Consider the following 25,209-nt stretch of genomic DNA (forward strand, 5'->3'; position numbering starts at 1 on the left):
TCACAGCTGGGAATGACAGCCAGAATGAGAGTCAATAATTAATACACATTCACTAATACAATATTCAGATTTTAGGATTTAATTCAGTGTGATTGAGACTCATGGAAACAGAAATATATGCAAGGAATATTAAACTTGTGGGTGTGTTATAGGTAAGTATCATATTTAATGTTACCACCCAAAACTAGTTATTTTCGAATAATTACGTAAGACATTTGAATGGTGTAAACGATTCAAAGATGGTGATATTCATCAGTGACGATCCCGGTCGTAGTGATTCCCAGCCCAAAAGTCCAGGTTTGACTTGAACCCCCGCTGATGTGACTTAAGCAGCATTCAATCCCTCATTCTTAGTAATTTTACTTTTCTATCTCTAAGTTAATAAGACTAAAAAAACAAATTATTAATGAAAGAAAAACCAGAAACAGATGCAGAAAATCCTGTCATAAAGACCTTTCTGTGGTGGAAAACCTACAAAGTACCAATACGAGAGCAGCAATTTTTTCAACAGGAAAAAAATTTCAATCTATTTTAGCTTATGCGAATTATTAATTATAGAAGTTACTGAGAAGTCATTGTAACTATAGAAATATAAGTTAAAAACTGTGCTTTTGCCTAAAAGTCAGTATTACCATTGAATTAACACACATGAAAAAAGGTTCAATACAAATTTACAAAATTAGCCCACCAACAGCAATTCTAATTAAATGCAGCTTCTACATCAGTGAACATCTAGTGCTCGCTTAAGCACTTCAGAAACAGCAGGAATCAGCCTGTCTGCATAATCCCTGAGACGTGCGTCTCGTACAATGGAACCTGTTAACAATTTTTCCCTCAAAACATTCCTCAGGTGGTAAATGTGGGCGATCTTAGGGTCTACTCTCACACTATCGTTCACAGACTCTAGAAATCCGTGCATTGTAGTCTGAAATACTAAGCGAGGATTTACGATCACTTTAAAATTATTAAACTCTTTGGGGTCGTTATTAAATCTATAAATATGTTCCAAAATGTTGACTCCAGTAACTTTCTTAAAAGAGTCAGGTGAATAATCTGGATGCAAATCTGTGATGGAGGGGGGAAATATATATGCCTCAAACTCAAATCCCCCCTCCTGACTGTATTTTCTTTTCAATTCCTGTAGGAGTTCTGGCCAGGTTTTGAGGTTAAGAGGAAGAATTAATTCATCAAAGTCTTGCAGGGCTACATAGTGACTCTGGTACATGTAACGATAGACGCAGTCACTGAGTGCTGCAATTTGTCCAAAGTAATGCAGCTTTCCTGGTGACAGCGTTCCTATTCCAACCTCTGGAAACATCAATGTAGGATGTTACATTATGCCAGGGGATGATGTCTACAAAATTCTTCCTGATGTAGTAATCCAGGACCTTCTGAGGCTCATGATGGCAGCTTGTTTTGTAAATAGCTACCTTCTGGACACCAAGTATCTTGAACATCTCCATGGCCTGCACAAGCTCCAGAACATTCCCATAATCAAACATAGTAGAAATGCAAACTGTAAACTCATAAGTAAAGATTTCCTGTTTCTCTTGATTCCTAACAGTCTGGAAGGCGTGAATGTCTTGATAGGATTCATCGTTTTTATGTGATTGGGAAGTGATTGCTACATGTGTCCTTTTCCTTTATCATAGCAGATAAATTGAACCTACACATGAGTCATCATACGAGCAAAGCTCATAAGGACAAGCAGTGATAATCTGGGTTTTCACTATGCAGCACTTTTTCGATCGTTCGTATCAGTTTCACCTCCTTATGTTACACTATAAAAGAGCCGACATGTTTTAAGATGACTTTGATGATCAGATTATTTAGTACTTGCATGCCACATGGCACAAATAATACAAATTTACAACAGTTTAAAGGGAAACTTTTAAATGTAGCTTACCAAATGTTTAGCTGTATGTTTACAACATTATGACTCTGTTGCAAATAATCAGTCCAGAATAGTTTTTTACCATGGTTTTATTTTTTCAATTACATTTTTTTTTAAATGCCCCAACTCATCTGTACAGAAATAAAAACATTAGGAATATACATTTGAAGTTCATAATAATCGTCCCTATAATTGTATCCCTAATGAGCAAGCCAGTGGCAACACTGTCAAAGAAAAACTCCCTAAAATGATATAAGGAAGAAACCTTGAGAGGAACCAGACTCAAAAGGGTGATGAATATTTCTGATTATCAATCCCAAAACAATAGAAAATAAAAAAATAAAAAATAAAAAAAAAGATTCAAACTGAGCAAAAATAGCTTCTTTTTTTTTGGATTTTTAACAAAAGTCATGATCAACCATGCATTTCATTTAGGGCTATTAAAATAATTACAGTTGAAAGTAAATAAATAATTATAATAATAATAATAATAATAATAATAATAATAATAATAATAATAATAATAATAATAATAATAATAATAATAATAATAAACAATAGGCCCTTGTTATACTGCAGCAGGCAAAAATCACATCTTACTCATCTTTTTTTTTTATAATTGTCTCTATAAATTGTATAAATAGGACTTATTTTAAACAGTTTGAAACAGTTTTTAACCCTTTGGAACAACAGTTTGGAACACCATTCAGCATTCCACTAGTGGAAAATGCATTTATTTATCCTGAGTAACCACTTCATCTTGGCCAGGTTTGTGGTGGGCCCAGAACCTGTCCTGGCTGTAGTGTATTAAGTGTCAGGGATTAGATATAAAGGTCCTACTCTTTGTTTTGTATTATATAATTAATCAACAATAATAATAATGATGGGTGCAAGGCAGGTAATGATACCAGTTTATTGTATTTTTGTATTTGTATTTTGTATTTGTATGACTGTATTTTTCTGACCAAGATGTCAGAAACAGACTCCATGAGAGTGGTGTGTGAGATGACATCCCCTAGTGGAACCTATGCTTACAGTCCAGCAGTGTGCAGCTCGAATTCCATTTGCCAGAGGACATTAAAATTGGCAAGTCCACACCTGGTGCCCTGTAAATTCACCAGATAACCACACCAAGTAGCCACACCAAAACCACAAGTGGTACCACAGACTGTCCAGGAGCGTACTGATGCCCAGATCCTGATCATCTGGATAATGCTAAAATCATGCAATTTGGATTAGCAGGTCATTAAACTTTTTTACTTATTTTTGGTGGATTTAAAATACAGCACTCAATCGTTAATGGTTTTCATTTGCATTGACCAGTGTCACACCATTTAGTTATAGATAAATTACACAATTGGTTATAAAATTCTTCCTTGGAAATTTGTTTTCTTATATTTGTCTTAGCAATTATTAATTTTCCAGTTTAGTAAATTCCCAGTGCTTGTTGAAGGACTTTAGAAACAGCAGGGATCAGACTGTCCACATAGTCCCTGAGATGGGTGTCCTGTATTTGAGAACTCTTTGCCAAATGTTCCTTTGGGATGTTTCGAATGTGATACATACGAGCAATCTGAGGGTCCACTCTGACAGTCCACTTAATCGACTTCAAAAGGCCATGGACTGTAGTCATATAAACTAATCGAGGGTTAACAATAATTTTGAAATTATTGAACTTGTTGGGATAATTTTTTATTCTAATGATATGTTCTAAAATGTTGACTCCCATAACCTTCTTCCAGGAGTCTGGTGAATACTTAGAGCTTGAATCTCTGAGGGAAAGGGGAAACAAATTATTCTCAAATTCAAAGCCACCAATATGATTGTATTTACTCTCTAATTGAGGCAGGAGCTCTGTCCAGTTTTTTAGATTCATAGGTAAAATGGTTTCATCCAAGTCTTGCAGAGCTACATAGTGACTCTGGTACATGTAACGATACACACAATCATTAAGTGCTGCAATTTGTCCAAAGTAATGCAGCTCTCCTGGTGATACGGACTTCTGCCAGCCTCGGGACACATTGATGTAAGATCCTATTGTCCAGGGGATGATCTCCACAAAGTTCTGACTGGAATAGTGATCTAGGACCTTCTGTGCATCATTACTGCAGCTTGTTTTGTAAATCGCTACCTTCCGGACACCAAGTATCTTGAACATCTCCATGGCCTGCACAAGCTCCAGGACATTCTCATAATCGAACATGGTAGAAATGCAAACTGTAAAGTCATAAGAAAAGACTTCCTGTTTCTGTTGATTTCTAACAGGTTGTAAGATGGGAATGTCCTGCAAGGATTCATCCTCTTTAGGTGATTGGGAAGTGATTGCCACATGTGTGGGTTTTGTACACATGTCTGGTATCTCGCAGGTAATATCAGCCGTGCCGTATTCAAAGTCAAAGTGGTCAGAGTGAATGTCATATGTAGCAGTTACAGATATGTTCTGTCCGCTGCAGCACAACAAGCACTGATACTCTGTTTTTTCACTACGAAGCACTATAGCGATTGTCCGTATCATTTTCTCCTTTTGGCGGTGCTCCATGTAGGAGCTGACCACGTACGTGTTCAGATTGGCGACTTTAATGATTGGATCATTTTGCACTTTCATGCCACATGCCATCAAAGGTAGAGGCTTTTTTTTCCCTTTATTCGGCAAGGGAATGTTATTTTTTTCATTTTTAAAATTAAAGAGCAAATAAACAAACACAATGAAAAGTACAATGTTGATGATCATCGACCAAAAAATGTTCTTCAGTGGTACTTTTACTGTCCTGTAAAAAAATTAAAAGAAATTGTTAAACTCTATGTGCAGTTATACATGCTTTATTTAGTTATAAATGATCATTTTGAAGGGCTAATATATATATATATGTTAATATTTTGTACATAATAACTTTTAATAATTTGTAAAGAAATGTCTGATTCATGTTTGGTACATAATTTCGGTGAAGGCGCATGTATAGTTAAAAGAATGCATTACGTAATTAAAAAAGACAAGATTTAAAAGGCTGTCACTTGTTTACACCATAGTTGCATCTTCAGCAGTGTTAACTTAAGCAGTTTAAAAACCGACACTGCAGTATCTTATTTACTCTATAAATAAGTTAACTGGATTGCACACTTTGCTTACAATATATACATATAAACATATGCACAGGTAATGCATTGACATTGAGTGACTCATAAATGCAATAACGTTTAACTTTTTAACATTAACATTGTAATCAATTTTTTTTGGTCAAATACTGTACACTATTATGTCATAATGGTGACATAATGTCTTGATGAATTCACTATGGTACCATAGGAGCTGTCTTAGTAACATGGCCGCAGGAAGTGGGGGTGCTGGGGTGCTGCAGCATCCCCTATAGGCGAGAGAGAGATTTTTTTAAAATGTAGGCCTATTAAAATTATTTTTTTAAACTATTTTAATTATACAGATTTTTCAAGTTTATTTGTAAAGCGTGTTTCACACGCGCAGGTGATTTTAGTTTGGCTTTCTCTGGCAGCGCGCAAACATAGCCTAAATGCCTTGCCCTTGTGGAAGATAAAATTAGCTCTTCGTACCTTTTACAACAACATGAAGATATCAGAAAAAGAGATCGATGGTCTCTTTCCTGCTCGTGTTCCACATCCCTCTCAAAGCGCAGAGCGGTAGGCTATAACGCGTCTTTGTGTGGAAATATAAAACTGTTTTTTTTTTTTTAATGGATTCAACTTTATTATATTATGAAAGTTACCAGTATTTACTGATATTTATTTCAATGCTTTACAGGCTTTAGTGTGTTGTTTCTTTGGGGTTTTTTTTATTTATAATTATTTCAAAACAACCCCTCAACCACCGCAACCCCGCCGGTATTTGGTCCATTACCACCGCGGTGGTTAAAAAAAAAAAAAGTGCCATCGTCACAGCCCTATGTTATTTTTTTTAAATGTATTGTAAATAGGCCCATAGGCTCATAGGTTTTTTTGTCAAAAAAATAAAAATAAATAAATAAAATTCACAGCACCCCCTGTTCAAAATTACTTCCAGCGGCCCTGCTTAGTAACGTAACCCACGCGATTTTTGGGGGACCACTTTACACAGTATACAGTATACATATATATATATATATATATATATATATATATATATATATATATATATATATATATATACATATATATATATATATATATATATATATATATATATATATATATATATATATATATATATATATATATATATATATACAGTGAGGAAAATAAGTATTTGAACACCCTGCTATTTTGCAAGTTCTCCCACTTAGAAATCATGGAGGGGTCTGAAATTGTCATCGTAGGTGCATGTCCACTGTGAGAGACATAATCTAAAAAAAAAAATCAGAAATCACAATATATGATTTTTAAACTATTTATTTGTATGATACAGCTGCAAATAAGTATTTGAACACCTGTCTATCAGTTAGACCGGATTAGATTAGATTCTGACCCTTAAAGACCTGTTAGTCTGCCTTTAAAATGTCTGCCACCTCCACTACATTTATTATTCTAAATTACATGCACCTGTTTGAGGTCGTTAGCTGCATAAAGACACCTGTCCACCCCATACAATCAGTAAGAATCCAACTACTAACATGGCCAAGACCAAAGAGCTGTCCAAAGACACTAGAGACAAAATTGTACACCTCCACAAGGCTGGAAAGGGCTACGGGGAAATTGCCAAGCAGCTTGGTGAAAAAAGGTCCACTGTTGGAGCAATCATTAGAAAATGGAAGAAGCTAAACATGACTGTCAATCTCCCTCGGACTGGGGCTCCATGCAAGATCTCACCTCGTGGGGTCTCAGTGATCCTAAGGAAGGTGAGAAATCAGCCCAGAACTACACGGGAGGAGCTGGTCAATGACCTGAAAAGAGCTGGGACCACCATTTCCAAGGTTACTGTTGGTAATACACTAAGACGTCATGGTTTGAAATCATGCATGGCACGGAAGGTTCCCCCTGCTTAAACCAGCACATGTCCAGGCACGTCTTAAGTTTGCCAATGACCATTTGGATGATCCAGAGGAGTCATGGGAGAAAGTCATGTGGTCAGATGAGACCAAAATAGAACTTTTGGGTCATAATTCCACTAAACGTGTTTGGAGGAAGAAGAATGATGAGTACCATCCCAAGAACACCATCCCTACTGTGAAGCATGGGGGTGGTAGCATCATGCTTTGGGGTGTTTTTCTGCACATGGGACAGGGCGACTGCACTGTATTAAGGAGAGGATGACCGGGGCCATGTATTGCGAGATTTTGTGGAACAACCTCCTTCCTTCAGTTAGAGCATTGAAGATGGGTCGAGGCTGGGTCTTCCAGCATGACAATGACCCGAAGCACACAGCCAGGATAACCAAGGAGTGGCTCTGTAAGAAGCATATCAAGGTTCTGGCATGGCCTAGCCAGTCTCCAGACCTAAACCCAATAGAGAATCTTTGGAGGGAGCTCAAACTCCGTGTTTCTCAGCGACAGGCCAGAAACCTGACTGATCTAGAGAAGATCTGTGTGGAGGAGTGGGTCAAAATCCCTCCTGCAGTGTGTGCAAACCTGGTGAAAACTACAGGAAACGTTTGACCTGCAAACAAAGGCTCCTGTACCAAATATTAACATTGACTTTCTCAGGTGTTCAAATACTTATTTGCAGCTGTATCATACAAATAAATAGTTAAAAAAATCATATATTGTGATTTCTGGATTTTTTTTTTTAGATTATGTCTCTCACAGTGGACATGCACCTACGATGACAATTTCAGACCCCTCCATGATTTCTAAGTTGGAGTACTTGCAAAATAGCAGGGTGTTCAAATACTTATTTTCCTCACTGTATATATATATATATATATATATATATATATATATATATATATATATATATATATATATATATATATATATATATACACACACACACTGTATACTGTGTAAAGTGGTCCCCCAAAACTCGCGTGGGTTACGTTACTAAGACAGCTCCTATTCTCAGGAGTGCATCTGTTACATTCTTCTTCCTTTTCAGATAAAATACTTTGCTGTGAATTCCGTTAAAAGCTTCATCTCTTCGGTTTGTCTCATCATCATCATGATCATGTTCATTACATACTTACATCACATTAATCTGTTTAAAACTGTGTTTTTTAAAAACATTTTGCACAACGGCTATTTTAGATGTAACTTGTGCCGAAAACGAGTGTGTATGAAGTTCACCGGAAACGAGTGTGTATGAAGTTCACCACTATTAAAACACTACTTTGTATATTTTACAGCCACACACAGGAGCACAGTGCACTTCAACAGACCAGAATGCACTTCAATTTGAGCATATTAGAAGTGATTACTGATGTATATTTGTAGAAGAACACGAGCTTTACCTCGGACATTTTGTATTTTAGCGCGGTTACACCCACAGTTGTGCTCAGATTCCACCCAGATTTTGGGTCTCTTATTTCAGATGTGCGTAGTTTTTTAACTTCATTATAAACACGTAATAAAGCAGCTGATTATTCGATGAAGGTTTTCCTACCTTTTCTTTGTAATCATCTTCATCAGCAAAACTTCAAAATATTAAAGTCAGATTTCATAGCAGTGTTAGAAACCGTTATACGCATCTAAAACCGAAAGCGAAACTACGCCTTTATAATAGAATATAATATACTATCATTTATACTAGAATATAATACACTATAATATAATGCAATATATGTTTTTACCACAATTGGAAACCTTTGAAACGAGAACAACATTCAAAAGATTTACCTTGAAAAAGCACCTTTTAGCGTGTTCATTTTCTCTGGGGTTGGTACGTGCCCGTTCGTGTGTGTGTGTGTGTTTGTGTGTGTGTGCGCATACACTTTAGTGGTCACACACAACTGCGTTAAGTAAAAGTGCTTCACGTATGCACTCACCCTTAACTTAACTTTAATGCGGTTCACGCTAAATACACTGCAACCCGACAAAAAGTAAAATAAATAAACTTGTAATTGGGACCAAGGATCATCAACCGAGAGGACAACAAAACAAAGCATACTGCCAAAGCTGCACATGCTTCAAGAATGTCATTAAAGATTGAAAAAAATGCAATGCTATTACAATAAACTTGGAATTTCATCAAATAGCACAAAACATCTGTAATTTCTGCCAAATATGGTAACCTAAGAAAACCAAACAAAAAATTATTATACAGCCTGGATAAATTCATTAGATAACATTTATAAATCTTTTGAATTAAAATATTAATGTGATGTGAAGTCCAGTTACCAGCATGAAACTAAAACGTGTAGATTTAATGACTACTTTTTAAATTAAGTACAGGTCAAAACCCAAACCTCTAACTTGAGTGAAAAAATTTATTCAGTATTTCAACTTTTATCAGAGTCTTTTTAAACATTTGTATCTGTTCTTTTTCTTGAGTGAAGGATGTGTGTACTTTTGATATCTCTAGTCTGCCAGTAATGCAGTTTGGGCATCAATGACTGTAGTGCAAAACTGTAATGCAGACTGCCTGGTTGTGGGCCAGTAGAAGAAAGACAGCACTAATGGAAAATGTTGGAGTTAAGATGCAATCGTTACAATAAAGTTTGTAAAAGTTTTTCGAAATTAAAACGATCTTGTTTAACAATTGCAAGATTGAACTGGTGTTTCATGGAAGCAGCACGTCTAAAGAGAAAATACCTGAAATGAGAGGAGTTAGAACCGTGATCTTGCCCTGTTTGTTTTAAAGTAAAGGAAATCGAAGAGTAGATTGTGAGATATTAAATAAATTACATTAAGGTGTGGTGGATAAATGCAACAAAATAATGAGTCAAAACAATGATAAGAATCTTATAATAAATAAAACTAAAATAATGTAATGAAAGTTATGTATTCTTTCTGTGCGGCAGAAAGAAATACAGGAAGTTACTGCAGTCTACTGTTATACCAATAGTAGTAGTGTTAAACTTTAGGTGTAGAACTCCAAGATTTCCAAAGTATCTAAATACTTTGCAAAGTAGCTAAGCTACTATAAACAAATGTCATATATTTAAAATTGTTTATGGGCCAAACATGATCTGCCAAATATGTATTTTAATAGTCTTTACATACACAAAAAAATATAATTATAATAATAATAATAATAATAATAATAATAATAATAATAATAATAATAATAATAATAGAAGAATGGTTCAAGAAATTAGCAAGAATTAAACACTATTTTTTTTATAGATAAGTCATGTGGTTTATCTACACCACCCTTGTGAGGATGGGTGTTGTAGATAAACCACATGACTTATTTATAGAAACAATTCTAGAAGATATTTTTTAGAACATTTTGTAAACTAACGCATACATTTTTATGTAATTTTACACCAGAAATGTTCAGCATTATGAATTTACAGTTGTCTATACAAATAAATGTCCTCGTTTTAGCTTTCCTCTCAGAGTTCACTAAAAGAAACATGCAAATAGAGGCACAAAATTCTCAGGAGTGCATCTGTTACATTCTTCTTCCTTTTCAGATAAAATACTTTGCTGTGAATTCTGTTGAAAGCTTTATATCTCTGTTTTTGAAAACATTTTGCACAACTGCTATTTTAGATGTAACTTGTGCCGGAAACGAGTGTGTATGAAGTTCACCACTATTAAAACACTACTTTGTATATTTTACAGCCACACACAGGAGCACAGTGCACTTCAACAGACCAGAATGCACTTCAATTTGAGTATATTAGAAGTGATTACTGATGTATATTTGTAGAAGAACACGAGCTTTACCTCGGACATATTGTATTTCAGCGCGGTTACACGCACAGTTGTGCTCAGATTCCACCCAGTTTTTGGGTCTCTTATTTCAAATATTCGTAGTTTCTTAACTTCATTATAAACACGTAATAAAGCAGCTGATTATTCGATGAGGATTTTCCTACCTCGTGTTTTTAATCATCTTTATCAGCAAAATATTAAAGTCAGATTTCAGCATTGTTAGAAACCGTTATACACATCTAAAACCGGAAGCGAAAACTGCGGTTAAGCCAGCATCTTAATAATACACGGTTAACCCAGCCGCACTTTGAGAGTGGTGGGAGACTCAAATACATTTCAACTCATTTTACTGTGGAGTTTCTGAGAAAAGTAAAGGCAAATTCACTCCACACATCAGTGCATTTTCAATAATGTTCCAGAGTTGAAATGTAATACAGTAATAGACAGGGACACTGTAAATATGAATTATTTGAAAGATTGAACAAACTTATAAAGGAAAATGTTTAATGAATGTAAGAATATGGAATATGATTAAAAATGCACTGAAGTTTAGAGTGATTTTGCCTTTGCTTTTCTTAAAAACTAAACATTAAAATTAGTTTCTTAAAAACTGTACAGTAAAATGACTTGAAATTTAAGAATATAATAGACAGGGACACTGTAAATATGTTTTAGAATGATTTTGTCTTTACTTTTCTTTAAAAAATGTACAGTAAAATGAGTTGAAATTTTATACAGCAATAGTCAGGAACACTGTTAATAAGAATTATTTAAAAAGAATGAGCAAACCTGTAAAAGAAAATGTTTAATAAGAGTTCGAATGTGGAACATGACTAAAAATGTACTGAGATTTTTTTTTATTATTTCTTTTATTTTTATAACGGAAACGCCTTTCTGAAGCGTCTTTACTTCTATTTCGTACCGTAAGTGCACGATTAGACGCGCAACACAAAGAAAAGTGCGGCTGGCTTAACCGTGTACTTTCAAGATGCTGTTCGCTTAACCTCAAAGCGAAACTACGCTTTGAAGGTGCTTTAGAATAGAATAAAACATATTATAATATATAATATAATATAATATAATGTAATATACGATTTGACTAGAAATGAAAACATTTTAATGAGAATAACAGTAAAATCCTTTACCTTCGATGAACAACTTTTAGCGTGTTCATTTTCTCTGGTTTTAGTCCGTGCCGCGTTCGCGCGCGCGCGCGCGTGTGTGTGTGTGTGTGTGTGTGTGTGTGTGTGTTTGTGTGTGTGTGTGCATACACTTTAGTGGTCACACACAACTGCGTTAAGTAAAAGTGCTTCACGTATGCACTCACCCTGATCTTAACTTGAATAATAAAAAAAAATACTAAATAATAAAAAAATTATAAATATGTAAATAAGACCGAGGATCATCAACCGACAGGACAACAAAACAAAGCATATTGCCAAAACTGCACATGGTTCAAGAATGGTATTAAAGATATCACAGAAGACTTGGAACTTCATCAAATAGCACAACCTAACCTAAGCAAACCAAACAACAACAAAACATAAATATACAGCCTGGACACATTCATTAGATAACAACATTTTTAATTGTTTTGTATTAATATATTAATATGATGTAAGGTCCAGTTACCAGCATGACACTAAAACAGGTAGTTGTAATGGCTACTTTTTACTTAAGTACATGTCAGAGCCCAAACCTCTTTACTTTAGTAAAAAAGTGTAATCAATACTTTAACTTTTACCACAGTCTTTTATAACATTAGTATCTGCACTTCTTCTTAAGTGAAGGATGTGTATTTTTGCCATCTCTAGTCCGCCAATAATGCAGTTTGGACGTTAGGATCTGTAGTGCAAAACTTTCTTTTGGCTTCTCCCATTAGGGGTCGCAAGCGGACCATCCGCATGTTTTATTTGGCACACGTTTTAACGCTAGATGCCCTTCCTAACGCAACCCTCCCCATTTATCCAGGCTTGGGACCGGCACTAAGGCTTGTGCAACCCTAATGGCTGGGGTTGGTTCCCGGACCGGGGAACAAACCCGGGCCACATCGGTGAGAGCACAGCATCCTAACCACTAGACCACCAGGGAACCACGTTAGGCTCTGTAGTGCAAAACATTAATGCAGACTGCCTGGTTGAAGGCAAGATTGACCTAGTGTTTCATGGAATCAGGAAATACCTGCTATGAGAGGAGTTAGAACCGTGTCCTGCACCACCCTCGGATACTTCTCTAACACATCTGACTTTCTCATAAAATACCACAGCTCCTCTCTCGGCACCCTGTCGTACGCTTTCTCTAGATCCACAAACACACAGTGCTACTCCTTCTGATCATTCTTCATGGAATGTTTAGTATTTATAAGTCTGAAATTTGCTCTGTATCCAGTGCTTGTTGGAGGACTTTGGAAACAGTTGGGATAAGACTGTTTGCATAGTCCCTGAGATGTGTGTCCTGTATTTGGGATTTGCTACAAGCCATTCATGTGGACATGTTGAACAGGATACATATGAGCAATTTGAGGGTCCACTCTGACAGTAGCCCTAATAAAATGCAAAAGTCAATGGACTGAAGTCTTCCACACTAAATGAGGATTAACAATGACTTTGAAGTCATTGAATTTGTTTAGATAATTTCTTATTCTAATAATATGTTTTAAAATGTTGTCTCCTGCAAACTGCTTTCAGGAGTCTGGTGAGTATTTAGAGTTTAAAATCATTGATGGAAAGGGGGAAAAAATATTCTCAAACTCAAAGCCACCAATATAATTGTACCTATGAATTCATCCAAGTCTTGCAGAGCTACATAGTGACCCTGGAGACATGTAACGATACACAATGCTGCAATCTGGCCGAAGTAATGCAGCTCTCCTGGTGATACCGACTTCTACCAGCCTCTGGACACATTAATGTAAGATACTATTGTCTTGGTACTTGTGCTGCTCTGAAAATAAATAGAAATTGTTAAACATTGTACAGTATGTGTCAGAAAAATGCTTCTTCTTTCTAAAGAAAATAAATGGAAATTGTTAAACATTGTACAGTATGTGTCAGAAAAATGCTTCTTCTTTTTAAAGAAAATAAATGGAAATTGTTAAACATTGTACAGTATGTGTCAGAAAAATGCTTCTTCAATTATAATGGATCAATATGAAGGGATACCAAATGCTCTAGTCTGGACTTTGTAGTCTTCCTATAATTGAATTTGGGGATGATGATACACATATTCTGAAAATGTGACAGGCTCATAGGACAGATATTTAAAACTCATTTATGGCAAACAACAATATGCATTCTGTATAAGAAAAATTCATAAATTTTCATAAATTTTTTTGTTCTCAATTGAAAAATGGTGGGTGTAGCCCCAGCCCAGTGTGTCTGGGCACCGCAAAGCACAGAAACAGAAACAAAAGCAGAGATCGAGGGGCACCGGGAGGGGCACCATCCAGATCTAAGCCTAAGGAGTAGGCGGACCTGAGGGCCATCCTCTCTGGCAAGCGGGCTTCGACGTAGAGGCCCTGACAACAAATGGTCTCAAATTTTAGGACGATGGTGTACACTTCATTATACGGTGCCCGTCCCTTCTCACCACCACCAGGAGGTCAGTCTGTTAACCATGCCACGATATGTGCTTCCCTACACCTTCTCGTAGTGGATGGAGGAGACCAGCTGCCTCTGAGGAGGCCCCATTGGCTGCAGTGGCTCCAGCCACTCTGGAGTGGAGAGACCACTCTCGAGAGACTGGTTACCTTAAGAGACTTACTGGCAGCTTTGGAAAGCCTGTGTCTCAGTGGGTCCTGCGCACTGTAGAGAAGGGCTACTAGATTCAGTTCAGGTACTCTTAGCCTCGCTTCGAGGGGATGTGTCCCACTCTGGTTCGACCCGAGCAGGCTCTGGTCCTGGAAGAGGAAATACACATTCTCTTATGGAAGGAAGCCATCGAGGTGGTCCCTCTTTTAGACAGTAAGTCTGGGTTCTATAGCCAGTACTTTGTGGTTCCGATGAAGAATGGGGGGTTGCATCCCATTATAGATCTACACTCCTTGAACTGCTCGCTAATAAGGCTTAGGTTCAGGATGCTCACCCTCAAGCAGGTCGTGTCTCAGATCAGGTCCGAGTAATGGTTTTTCATGATAGATTAAAAAGGCTGCATACTTCCACATATACATCCTCTGGTCTGGCAATAATAGGGCCTGCAACCAGGCAGTCTGCATTACAGTTTTGCACTACAATGAAGACTGTCTGGTTGCAGGCCACTAGTAAAAGTCAGCGCTAAGAGAAAAATTTGTAGTTATGATGCAATCGGTACAAAAAAGTTTGTGAAAGAGGAAATATGAGAGTAGTTGGAACCATGACCTTGCCCTGTTTGTCTAAACATAAAGAAAATCGAAGAGTAAAGATTGTGAAAAATTATTTATATATATATATATATATATATATATATATATATATATATATATATATATATATATATATATATATATATATATATATATATATATTCACATAGAAGTGGGGCAGAGTTCCAATTGATTTTCATCCTCTTGTAGCCTATTATATGTAAATCTTTGACTGGTTAACTTGTCTGTAAATTCATCAGTTCATATGAATCCAGGTTTGTGTACACATAAATTCTTTGGAATTTGGTAGGTGAAGATTATTCCCTGTTTTTGCATTTGCTGTTCTGGAATACAGTCAAAATCTTACACAGTGGAGTTCAGTTAAAGGCACAGTGGTTGCAAAATATTCCACATAGTATCATTGGGCCAAAAACAAGACAGGAAAGTGTCAAACAGGAAGGAAGCCAGGCACTCCAGCTCAAATTGCAATAAGAAGGTTATTATCGTGAGATTTACAGATTTGACCACAAGGTCTCCAGAGCAGCACACAGGCCTCTCCAAGTGCTAACTGTATTAAACGTGCACTTTTTTAAAGAGCCTCTTATTTGTTTGAAATAATTTGTATACTGCTGTTAGCGTGCTGATATTGTAAAACATGAGATTGACAGTAATAAAAACCGATCCAAGTCAGAAGGTATTTCCATTACTGTAGTCCGAGTGTCAGGGTTTTCCCTTGTAAAATTCAAAGATCTGTTAGGAATTAACAACCATGTTTTATACAGTGCATTCAGAAAGTAGTTGTGTGCCTTTCAAAATCATGTCCAATAAACTGAATTTACCACAGGTGAACTCTAATCAAGTTGTAGACACACAAGTATGATCCGTGGAAACAGGAGGAACCTTTTGATTGTCATGACAAAAGCTGTGAATACTTATGTGATGTGTATATACTTATGTGTACATGTGATTTATTTTTATTTATTTAATAAAATTGCAAAGATTTTAAACAAACATCTTTTATGTTGTCATTATGGGGTATTGTTTGTAGAATATCGAGGGAACTAATGAATTGAATACATTTTGGAATAATGCTGTAATATAACAAAATGCGGAACAAATAAAAAGCGCTGTGAACACTTTCTGAATTCACTATATAAGATAAACCTTTATATGTCCCCCCCAAACTTAGCGTGTTGTGCTTTTGTATATATTTTATGTTTTCATCCAAGCTATGCAGTATCATTTCCCTTTTCCGGAAAGGTTATTGTGCCTGAAAAAGCCTTCCTCTTCTCCCTTCTCCTCCCTCCTATTCCTTCCGTCTATTGCTACAATGTTGCTTATATAATTAACCCTATGATGTGTAAAAAGTCACGAAACCTGCAACATTTAGCTAATCACAAATGATTTATATTTTATGCAAGTTGCAGTTTTATAATTCAAGAAACATTCCCAACCTACAACGCAGACAGGAATTACAGTGGTGTTATGTCTATTTATAAGAAATATGGCTATTAATATATGAATTATGAATACATTCAATCTTATTACAATAATTTACTGTCCTATATCATCCAGCTGCAGTCTGACAGGGCAAAACATCGTTAAGTGGTATTAATTATTATGCTGTGCATTTAATTTTCTCTTTAATTGACCAATTGTTTTAATGATCAGAAACGAAGCCATCTGTGCTGGTGCAGTGTTAAATTGCATTTAAGACTTTTCTGCATTGAAAGGTGAATTTACCAAGCTACTAATAAAACTGCCTGAATTTATTTGTCCAACAGTGGAAAATACTAAATTCAAATCGGAAATTTGATGCACTGTTACACATTGCACATTCAATGATTACTATCTTTGTAGAGACAAGAAAGCTATTTCGTCTTGTTTCTGACATGTGAGACAAGACAGACATGTAATGCATGTCTAATACAACAATACTTTAAATACTGTAAATGGAAAGGTAATTCTATTATATTTTAATGCCACAAAGTAAATTTTACATTATCTATCTTGTTGCTCCACTGCAAGGAGACATGTGCAGGGATAATAAGGCAACAAGTCACAGCTGTTTTTGCATTTGTTTGTTACTTGGTTGTATATAGCCACCTGAAACTCCATGACTGCACTGTAATAAATCTATAGTCCGGTTTATTTGAATAAGATAATGACTTGGGGGATTTTACTCCCCTAATATGCAGTTTGTCTCTATGACACTTGTATGGTGGATCATTTACCGAATGTTTAATGAAGTAGCTAGTAAATGTTCAGCATGTTTATGTTTAACATGTCATCACTGCTATACCTAATACACTTGTATCAACACCTTAATTAATTAAATGCCGCTGCCAGGTAAGTGTTGTCAAGGGGGCTTTAGAAAATGTTAGTTACAATTAATAGGTAGATATATAGGGAAAAGCAGAATAAAATGGCATGCAACACAAGTTTCAAGCAGAATATAAAAATGAAATAATTAAAGTTTTTTCATGGCTGTATGACAACAAGTGGGTTAATGAACTTTATTATTTTAATTACTACATCAGATCAACCTGTTCAAAACATCCTGTGTCACTTGAAACATTATTTAATTAATAACTGCCAGTTTAGATTTATTTTGTGTTATGTCATTTTATAGCCACATATGGAAGCAGTGTATTTCAACATAACACAATGTACTGCAATCAAAATAAAAATACAAATTTAACCCACCCATAAAATTTTAGGTTTGATTACAGTAAAACAATTGTGGCTATAAAATGGGAAAAAAAATTCTAATTCTAATTTTTAGAAAGATTTTTTAAAATTTAAAATAAATGTAGAAAGTTACTACAATGTACCACAGTTAGACTCAAAGACAGGAGGTGGAGCTGGAAGTAGCAGAGCTGAAGATGTTGAGGTTTCCATTGGAAGTGATGAGGATATACAGGATTAGAAATGAGTTTATTAGAAGAACCACACATGAAAGACGTTTTTAAGACAAGGTGAGGGAGGTGTGATTGAGATGGTTGGGACATGTGCAGAGAAAAGACATGAGGACATATCAGTAGGAGAATGCTGAGAATGGAGCCACCAGGAGTTTGGAAAAGAGGAAGGGGGGAAGACATGCAGGTAGTTGGTTTAAAAGAGGTAGATGTAGAGGACAGGGGGTATGGAGACAGATGATCCGCTGTGGCGACCCCTAAAGGAAGAAGCCAAAAAAAAAGAACAAGGCTACAATGTACCACAGTAATAGTAGAAATATTAAAGGTCAGTGCAGCAGTAGTGTAATAGTTTAGGCTGTAGATGGTAAAATCAATAGATATTTAGAATGGTTTAAGTACACTCCGAGACAAAAAAATAGAATTACAAATTTATATGCTTTTTATCAGGCTCAGATAACCACATAATGGCTAATCTATCTATCTTTTGTGTTAATTTTACTATAATTATAACTTTAATATTATTATTATTTCTTTCTTTCTTACTGTTATTATTATTATAGTTACTTAGATCAGATCAAACTGTCCAAAACATACTGTTTCCTTTCAAACATTATATAACAAATAACTGTGGGTTTAGGTTTAATTTGTATTAGAAACCCTATCACAGTTCACTCCACAAGTTTTGCCATTTTTAGCCAGATATGATATATAGTATACCTCAACATAACACAATGCACTGCAATCAAAGTATGATGAAAATCAATACTGTTTCTTTATGAAAGAAAATAAATAAAGATTATTTTTTTTACCTTGACAATTCTTGTGGACAAACACAAGCTTAACCTTTAATACAATTGTCTTGTAAAGATGCACTTTGTAAAATTAATTGTAGGTTTTTGTTAGAAGCTCTTTGTTTTTCTACCACCATAATGACATGTAATAAAAAAATTATAATTTATTTCCCTTCTTTTTGTCATCTTAATCACTGTAAATGTTCAAAATATTAAAGTTTAGTTTGGAATGTCTCGCAAGAAACCACTACATGCATTTCAAAACTAAACCTGCACCAATATATAAATACAGTGAGGAAAATAAGTATTTGAACACCCTGCTATTTTGCAAGTTCTCCCACTTAGAAATCATGGAGGGGTCTGAAATTGTCATCGTAGGTGCATGTCCACTGTGAGAGACATAATCTAAAAAATAAAAAAATCCAGAAATCACAATATATGATTTTTAAACTATTTATTTGTATGATACAGCTGCAAATAAGTATTTGAACACCTGTCTATCAGCTAGAATTCTGACCCTCAAAGACCTGTTAGTCTGCCTTTAAAATGTCCACGTCCACTACATTTATTATCCTAAATTAGATGCACCTGTTTGAGGTCGTTAGCTGCATAAAGACACCTGTCCACCCCATACAATTAGAAAGAATCCAACTACTAACAAGGCCAAGACCAAAGAGCTGTCCAAAGACACTAGAGACAAAATTGTACACCTCCACAAGGCTGGAAAGGGCTATGGGGAAATTGCCAAGCAGCTTGGTGAAAAAAGGTCCACTGTTGGAGCAATCATTAGAAAATGGAAGAAGCTAAACATGACTGTCAATCTCCCTCGGACTGGGGCTCCATGCAAGATCTCACCTTGTGGGGTCTCAATGATCCTAAGGAAGGTGAGAAATCAGTCCTCCTGCAGTGTGTGCAAACCTGGTGAAAAACTACAGGAAACATTTGACCTCTGTAATTGCAAACAAAGGCTACTGTAAATATTAACATTGACTTTCTCAGGTGTTCAAATACTTATTTGCAGCTGTATCATACAAATAAATAGTTAAAAAATCATATATTGTGATTTCGGGATTTATTTTTTTAGATTATGTCTCTCACAGTGGACATGCACCTACGATGACAATTTCAGACCCCTCCATGATTTCTAAGTGGGAGAACTTGCAAAATAGCAGGGTGTTCAAATACTTATTTTCCTCACTGTATATATATATATATATATATATATATATATATATATATATATATATATATATATAATATATATATATATATATATATATATATACAGTACAGACCAAAAGTTTATATATATTATATATACAGTACAGACCAAAAGTTTGGACACACCTGCTCATTCAAAGAGTTTTCTTTATTTTCATGACTATGAAAATTGTAGAGTCACACTGAAGGCATCAAAACTATGAATTAACCCATGTGGAATTATATACATAACAAAAAAGTGAACTGAAAATATGTCATATTGTAGGTTCTTCAAAGTAGGCATCAAGAGAATGCCAAGAGTGTGCAAAGCAGTAATCTAAGCAAAAGGTGGCTACTTTGAAGAACCTACAATATGATATATTTTCAGTTGTTTCACACTTTTTTGTTATGTATATAATTCCACATGTGTTAATTTATAGTTTTGATGCCTTCAGTGTGAATCTACAATTTTCATAGTCATGAAAATAAAGAAAACTCTTCGAATGAGAAGGTGTGTCCAGACCAAAAGTTTGGACACACCTTCTCATTCAAAGAGTTTTCTTTATTTTCATGACTATGAACATTGTAGAGTCACACTAAAGGCATCAAGGGCTATTTGACCAAGAAGGAGAGTGATGGGGTGCTGCGCCAGATGACCTGGCCTCCACAGTCACCGTACCTGAACCCAATCGAGATGGTTTAGGGGTGAGCTGGACCGCAGAGTGAAGGCAAAAGGGCCAACAAGTGCCAAGCATCTCTCGGGGAACTCCTTAAAGACTTTTGGAAGACCATTTCAGGGGACTACCTCTTGAAGCTCATCAAGAGAATGCCAAGAGTGTGCAAAGCAGTAATCAAAGCAAAAGGTGGCTACTTTGAAGAACCTAGAATATGACATTTTTCAGTTGTTTCACACTTTTTTGTTATGTATATAATTCCATATATAATTCCACATGTGTTAATTCATAGTTTTGATGCCTTCAGTGTGAATCTACAATTTTCATAGTCATGAAAATAAAGAAAACTCTTTGAATGAGAAGGTGTGTCCAAACTTTTGGTCTGTACTGTATATATATATATATATATATATATATATATATATATATATATATATATATATATATATATATATATATATATATATATATATATATATATAAATGATAATTTGTTTTTTATTTAAAATAGAAAATTAGGATGAGAATAACATTCAAATATGTTACCTCCGAAGGGCGTCATTTTGCATGTTCATCTTTAATGGTTTTGTGTGCGTGCATGTGTGTGGTTGTGTGGGATTTATATAGTTCTTATCTTATAGTTCAATCTTATGGTCTATTGGACTTTTGACCCGCTTATGTACTAACATTGGGCATATTGTTTTATGAAATAATAATAATATAATATAAATTTAATGTCAAATTTAATGTCATCCTAATTTGAATGTGCAACCCTTTAACACCAACATTAACATGTAAGCAAAAGTATTTTTACTGATTGAGGTAAAGTTAATAAAAATTTTACTCCATTTGGCTTAATGAAAAGGACCAGAAAATGTAATAAGTTTAAATTTAAAAATCTAACTTGCAAATTGTTAAATCAGTTTAAAATTATAAGTTAGGTGGACATATTTTTGAGCACAGTGTTGAGTTTACTCATAAAAAAAGATTTAACTGCATGTGTACTACTATTTTGTCCAATAAAAAATAAACAATGAAGTTGGGAAAACGTAACATTTTGATTTCTTCATTCAAGCGTTTCACGTCCTGTCATTGCGCATGCGCAGTCTGTTTCCACAGCATTGTGCACAGGGTTTCCCCTCATCAACTGCATTTTAGAAGGGGCTGGATGTTCTCTGATTCAGGTAAGCTTTCTTTAAGTTTTATTATCGAAAATAACCTAAATATATTACACAAATGCTTATCGGAAAATGTAACGTTGTTTTTGGAAAGACTATTTTAAGGAATGTAGTGATATTTTGCAATGAGCTCAGACAGTTAGCGTGCTTCATTTGAAGGTCATGTTCAGTTCACTTTGCAAAATTTTAAAGAAATGTTTTACAATACACGATTTTTGTGTAAGTTATAGTTATTACAATAAACTGTATTTTAATGGATTGTGTGTTGTGGATGGAGTTAATGGAATCTCCAGTATTTAAGTCATTAAAGAATCATACGAAAGACATAAGAAACACAGTCATACGCCTAATGCTAATTACAAATGCTAAATTGAGAATGAATAGTTCTTTATGGATAAATCTTTGCTTGATTTGCGTTAGAGGAAGACTTTCAGACCAGACAGAATCCTCTGCCAGCTGGTCAGTTCTATTTTACCGGCTATGTTTTGCTCTCTGTAAATCAGTTTTGGCTAACGTTAATGCTAAACACGTGACTATTGATCGTCCAGCTGCCATGAAACAGAGCACTACTTACGGGAAAAATGCGATCTACCTGAGTGAAGACCCTTACACAATCAACAAGGAAAGTCGTTAGTATTATTAAAAAGTGGGGAAAAACAACATTTTACATTTCAGTAAGTTATAGGGTATTCTTAGCCTTGTTAACCGTGTGGTTATTTCTGATCTTAGACATAAAACATAACGTGCTTTACATAACATCCGGTCTAAAATACAGAAAATATTTCATGTTGAATTATCAGCAAATGTCTAGTATTTTAGGAGCTTAGTGTTTTTTTTTAGCATAGCTCTTCTTAGCACAATTTAACTAGTTCAATGTAATTTGGCATTATTATTTTGCTTTGAATGTGATTCATTGTATATTCTCATTTTTTGTATGTAATATTTATGTTGTGTTTTAAACAATTAATGTCAATTTAGATGGAATGTATTACTGCACATGTCAAACTGTGTTTGTTTTTCTTTTCATAGGTTTGGAATGCAGATTTGCCCACAGTAGCAGAGAGGTCCTTTTGAAACACTACAGGCTTCTGCACTATCTAGGGCGATCCCAGCAGCATCCTTGCTTGTATACTGACTGCATCTGCACTTTTAAAACTTTAGGTGCTTTAAAAACACATTTGACAAGATGTAATTTTTCATGTGAGTTATGTGATTTTAAAGATGTTTGTCAGCCATCCCAGTTTTAATCCTTTGAGGAGGCATGACACAGTCACTTGTCCTTTTAAAGATTGTGAGTTGACAACCAATGTCCTTTCAACTTTTAGTAGCCACATATCTCGAAAGCATAAATCTGAAGGTTTTAACTTTTTCTGTGTCTTTCAGGCTTCTGGTGTGTTGCTCAAAATAAACCTAGAGCTCTCAAAAGTCTACCTTTGTTTATGAGGGGAAAAGTCTGGAAACTTCCTGAAGTCTTTCCTGGTAAGTGTGCTATCAGTCTGTTATAGGCAGATTATCTTATACCTGAGGTACAGATCCTGTAAAGAGAAAACAGTTTTGTCTGGTGTCCGAAACTAATCTGATAACTGTTCTATAAGCCAAACGGCAGGGGAAAGAGTAGAATGGCATAGGCAAAGTGTTGGCAAAAATGTATTTATTAAATAATCCTAGTTGAATACTTGTCAGTAATGAGTCTGACACCACAAATTAAGTGTTACACTATATTTCCAAAAGTATAGGGACACCCCCTTTTCTATTCTAACATGAAAATGCCTCTGTGTATAAGGCAAGGTTTAAAAGGAAATTATTGATTCAGTCAGTGTGGAAGAACTTGACTGGTCTGCATGAAGCCAAGTCCTAATCTCATCTGAACACCTTTGATGTCACTTTAAATGTAGAGCTTGAGCCCAAAACTCAAACCAAACACCAATGACTTATACATATGGGTGGTCATTTTAGACACTTCCAAAACTGTTGCAACAGAGATGGAAATACAATTTGTAAATACATGAATTATGTTTTTATCTTTGTTGCCACAGTTTTGGAAGTGCCTTTTTCTGTTCTAATGAAGGGTGTGTCACAATACTTTTGTCCATATAGTCTAAGTAGAAGTTATTAGTGTTTGGTGATTAGTTTTTGGCTCAATGTCTGCATATAAGTCCCACCAGAGATGTTCATCTGGTATTAAGCCATTGCTTTCTGCAGACCAGTCAAGTTCTTTCACACTGACTGAATCAGTAATTTCTTTTTGGAACCTTTTCATACACAGCAGCATTGCTATTTTAGAGTAGAAAAGGGTCCTGACCAAACTGTTGCTATAAAATTAGATGCACACAATTCCATCGAATCTCATCATATGCCTAAACATTAAGATTTGTACTCATGGAAATCACTAAAGTAGTAAAAGCTGTTCATTAGAAGGGGGTGTCCCAATACTTTTGGCAACATGGTGTATATCCAAGCAAACACAATGGAAAATTGTGGCATGTGTGATTTTGAGTGACCTATCTCAAACAATATGAAAATCTCTTTGTGGTCCAGCAGAACTCTATGAATTAAAAATGGGTTTTGATTCTGTCTTTATGCTGCTTTTTACTGCAGGACACAGACCCAGAAGACACTCATACAAAAGGGATGAAGATGGGGGTCTAAACTGTCATTGAAGATGACGTTGCCACCATCCATTCAAACCCAAATGTAAGGTGCCTGTCTGTAGTTTTAGAGGAGCAATTTGTGCTGGATAATGTGCAAGACGTCCCTACAGCTGTTGCTCATTTGACTTGATTTTTGATTAAATCATTAGCTATCCTAAAGAATAAAATACACTTTTGAAACTATTCAGAAAGTGTTTATTGGCCTTGACCCCCAGTGCTCTTCAAGAGTCCAGTGATTCAAAACAAAGTGGTAAAGTGTAAGTAGCTGCAGTTCATATGGCTGATCAAAAGTGCAAGTACTGATTTGTTCCTGTTTGTTTAGTAGCTGTATAATAGTACAACATATGCCAAAGTCAGTTTTAAGTTTTAATGTAAGGTTTAATGACTTAAGTTTTGTTTATACAGTTAATACTTCATTGCTCTAACGAATGTGTTAAAACTCTGCTTGTTTATTTTTGGAGCATTTTAAGATTATTCTGGCACTTTGAGAACAATTTATTTTACTCCAGCACTTTAAAGGCATTACAAGATTGCCTTTTTTGCCTTTTATTTTATTTCAATTTTATATATATTTTATTTTCAATTATTTATTATATTTTGATGACTAGAGAAAAAACTATCTGAATCCAATTTTTGCAGTTCATGTTGACAGGAAATGTCGCTTGGCAAAATTGTAAAAAAAAATTTTTTCTAAAAAAACATTCTAAAACAAAATATGTTTACAGTATGTTTTGCAATATCTGTGTTTGATTTTTAATGTGAAATTCCTGTGCCAAACAGGAATTTGAAAGAAGTTTAAATGAAA

General features: G+C 35.2%; 2 protein-coding genes and 1 long non-coding RNA gene across 4 annotated transcripts; 1 reads left to right on the forward strand and 2 right to left on the reverse strand.

Annotated features, from left to right (window-relative positions):
- Nucleotides 1-721: 721 nt before the first annotated feature.
- Nucleotides 722-3,099, reverse strand: LOC310732636 (glycosyltransferase family 92 protein F13G3.3-like; the record flags this gene model as incomplete). Its single annotated transcript, XM_083553247.1, is given in 3 exon segments — nt 722-1,288; nt 1,290-1,641; nt 2,930-3,099. Coding segments are annotated over 3 exon segments (1,089 nt in total).
- LOC310731720 (uncharacterized protein) lies at nt 3,084-11,910 on the reverse strand. 2 transcript variants are annotated; one of them, XM_083551528.1, is made up of 2 exons: nt 11,799-11,910; nt 3,084-4,662 (listed from the first exon to the last, which is right to left on the reverse strand). In XM_083551528.1, exons 1-2 carry the CDS (start codon nt 11,825-11,827, stop codon nt 3,321-3,323), a joined length of 1,371 nt encoding a protein of 456 aa, XP_083407654.1. In that variant the 5' UTR covers nt 11,828-11,910; the 3' UTR covers nt 3,084-3,320. The 2 variants fall into 2 exon arrangements, with proteins under 2 accessions (XP_083407654.1, XP_083407655.1); XM_083551529.1 differs by lacking the exon at nt 11,799-11,910 and adding an exon at nt 8,668-8,805.
- Nucleotides 11,911-21,648: 9,738 nt separating this feature from the next.
- LOC310732565 lies at nt 21,649-24,497 on the forward strand. Its single transcript, XR_014535498.1, has 3 exons — nt 21,649-21,759; nt 22,783-23,232; nt 24,352-24,497. It is a non-coding gene; the product is annotated as an uncharacterized lncRNA (long non-coding RNA).
- The last annotated feature ends 712 nt before the right edge of the window (nt 24,498-25,209 follow it).

The sequence above is a fragment of the Silurus aristotelis genome, assembly GCF_946808225.1.
Source record: "Silurus aristotelis genome assembly, chromosome: 10".
Taxonomy (NCBI): domain Eukaryota; kingdom Metazoa; phylum Chordata; class Actinopteri; order Siluriformes; family Siluridae; genus Silurus; species Silurus aristotelis.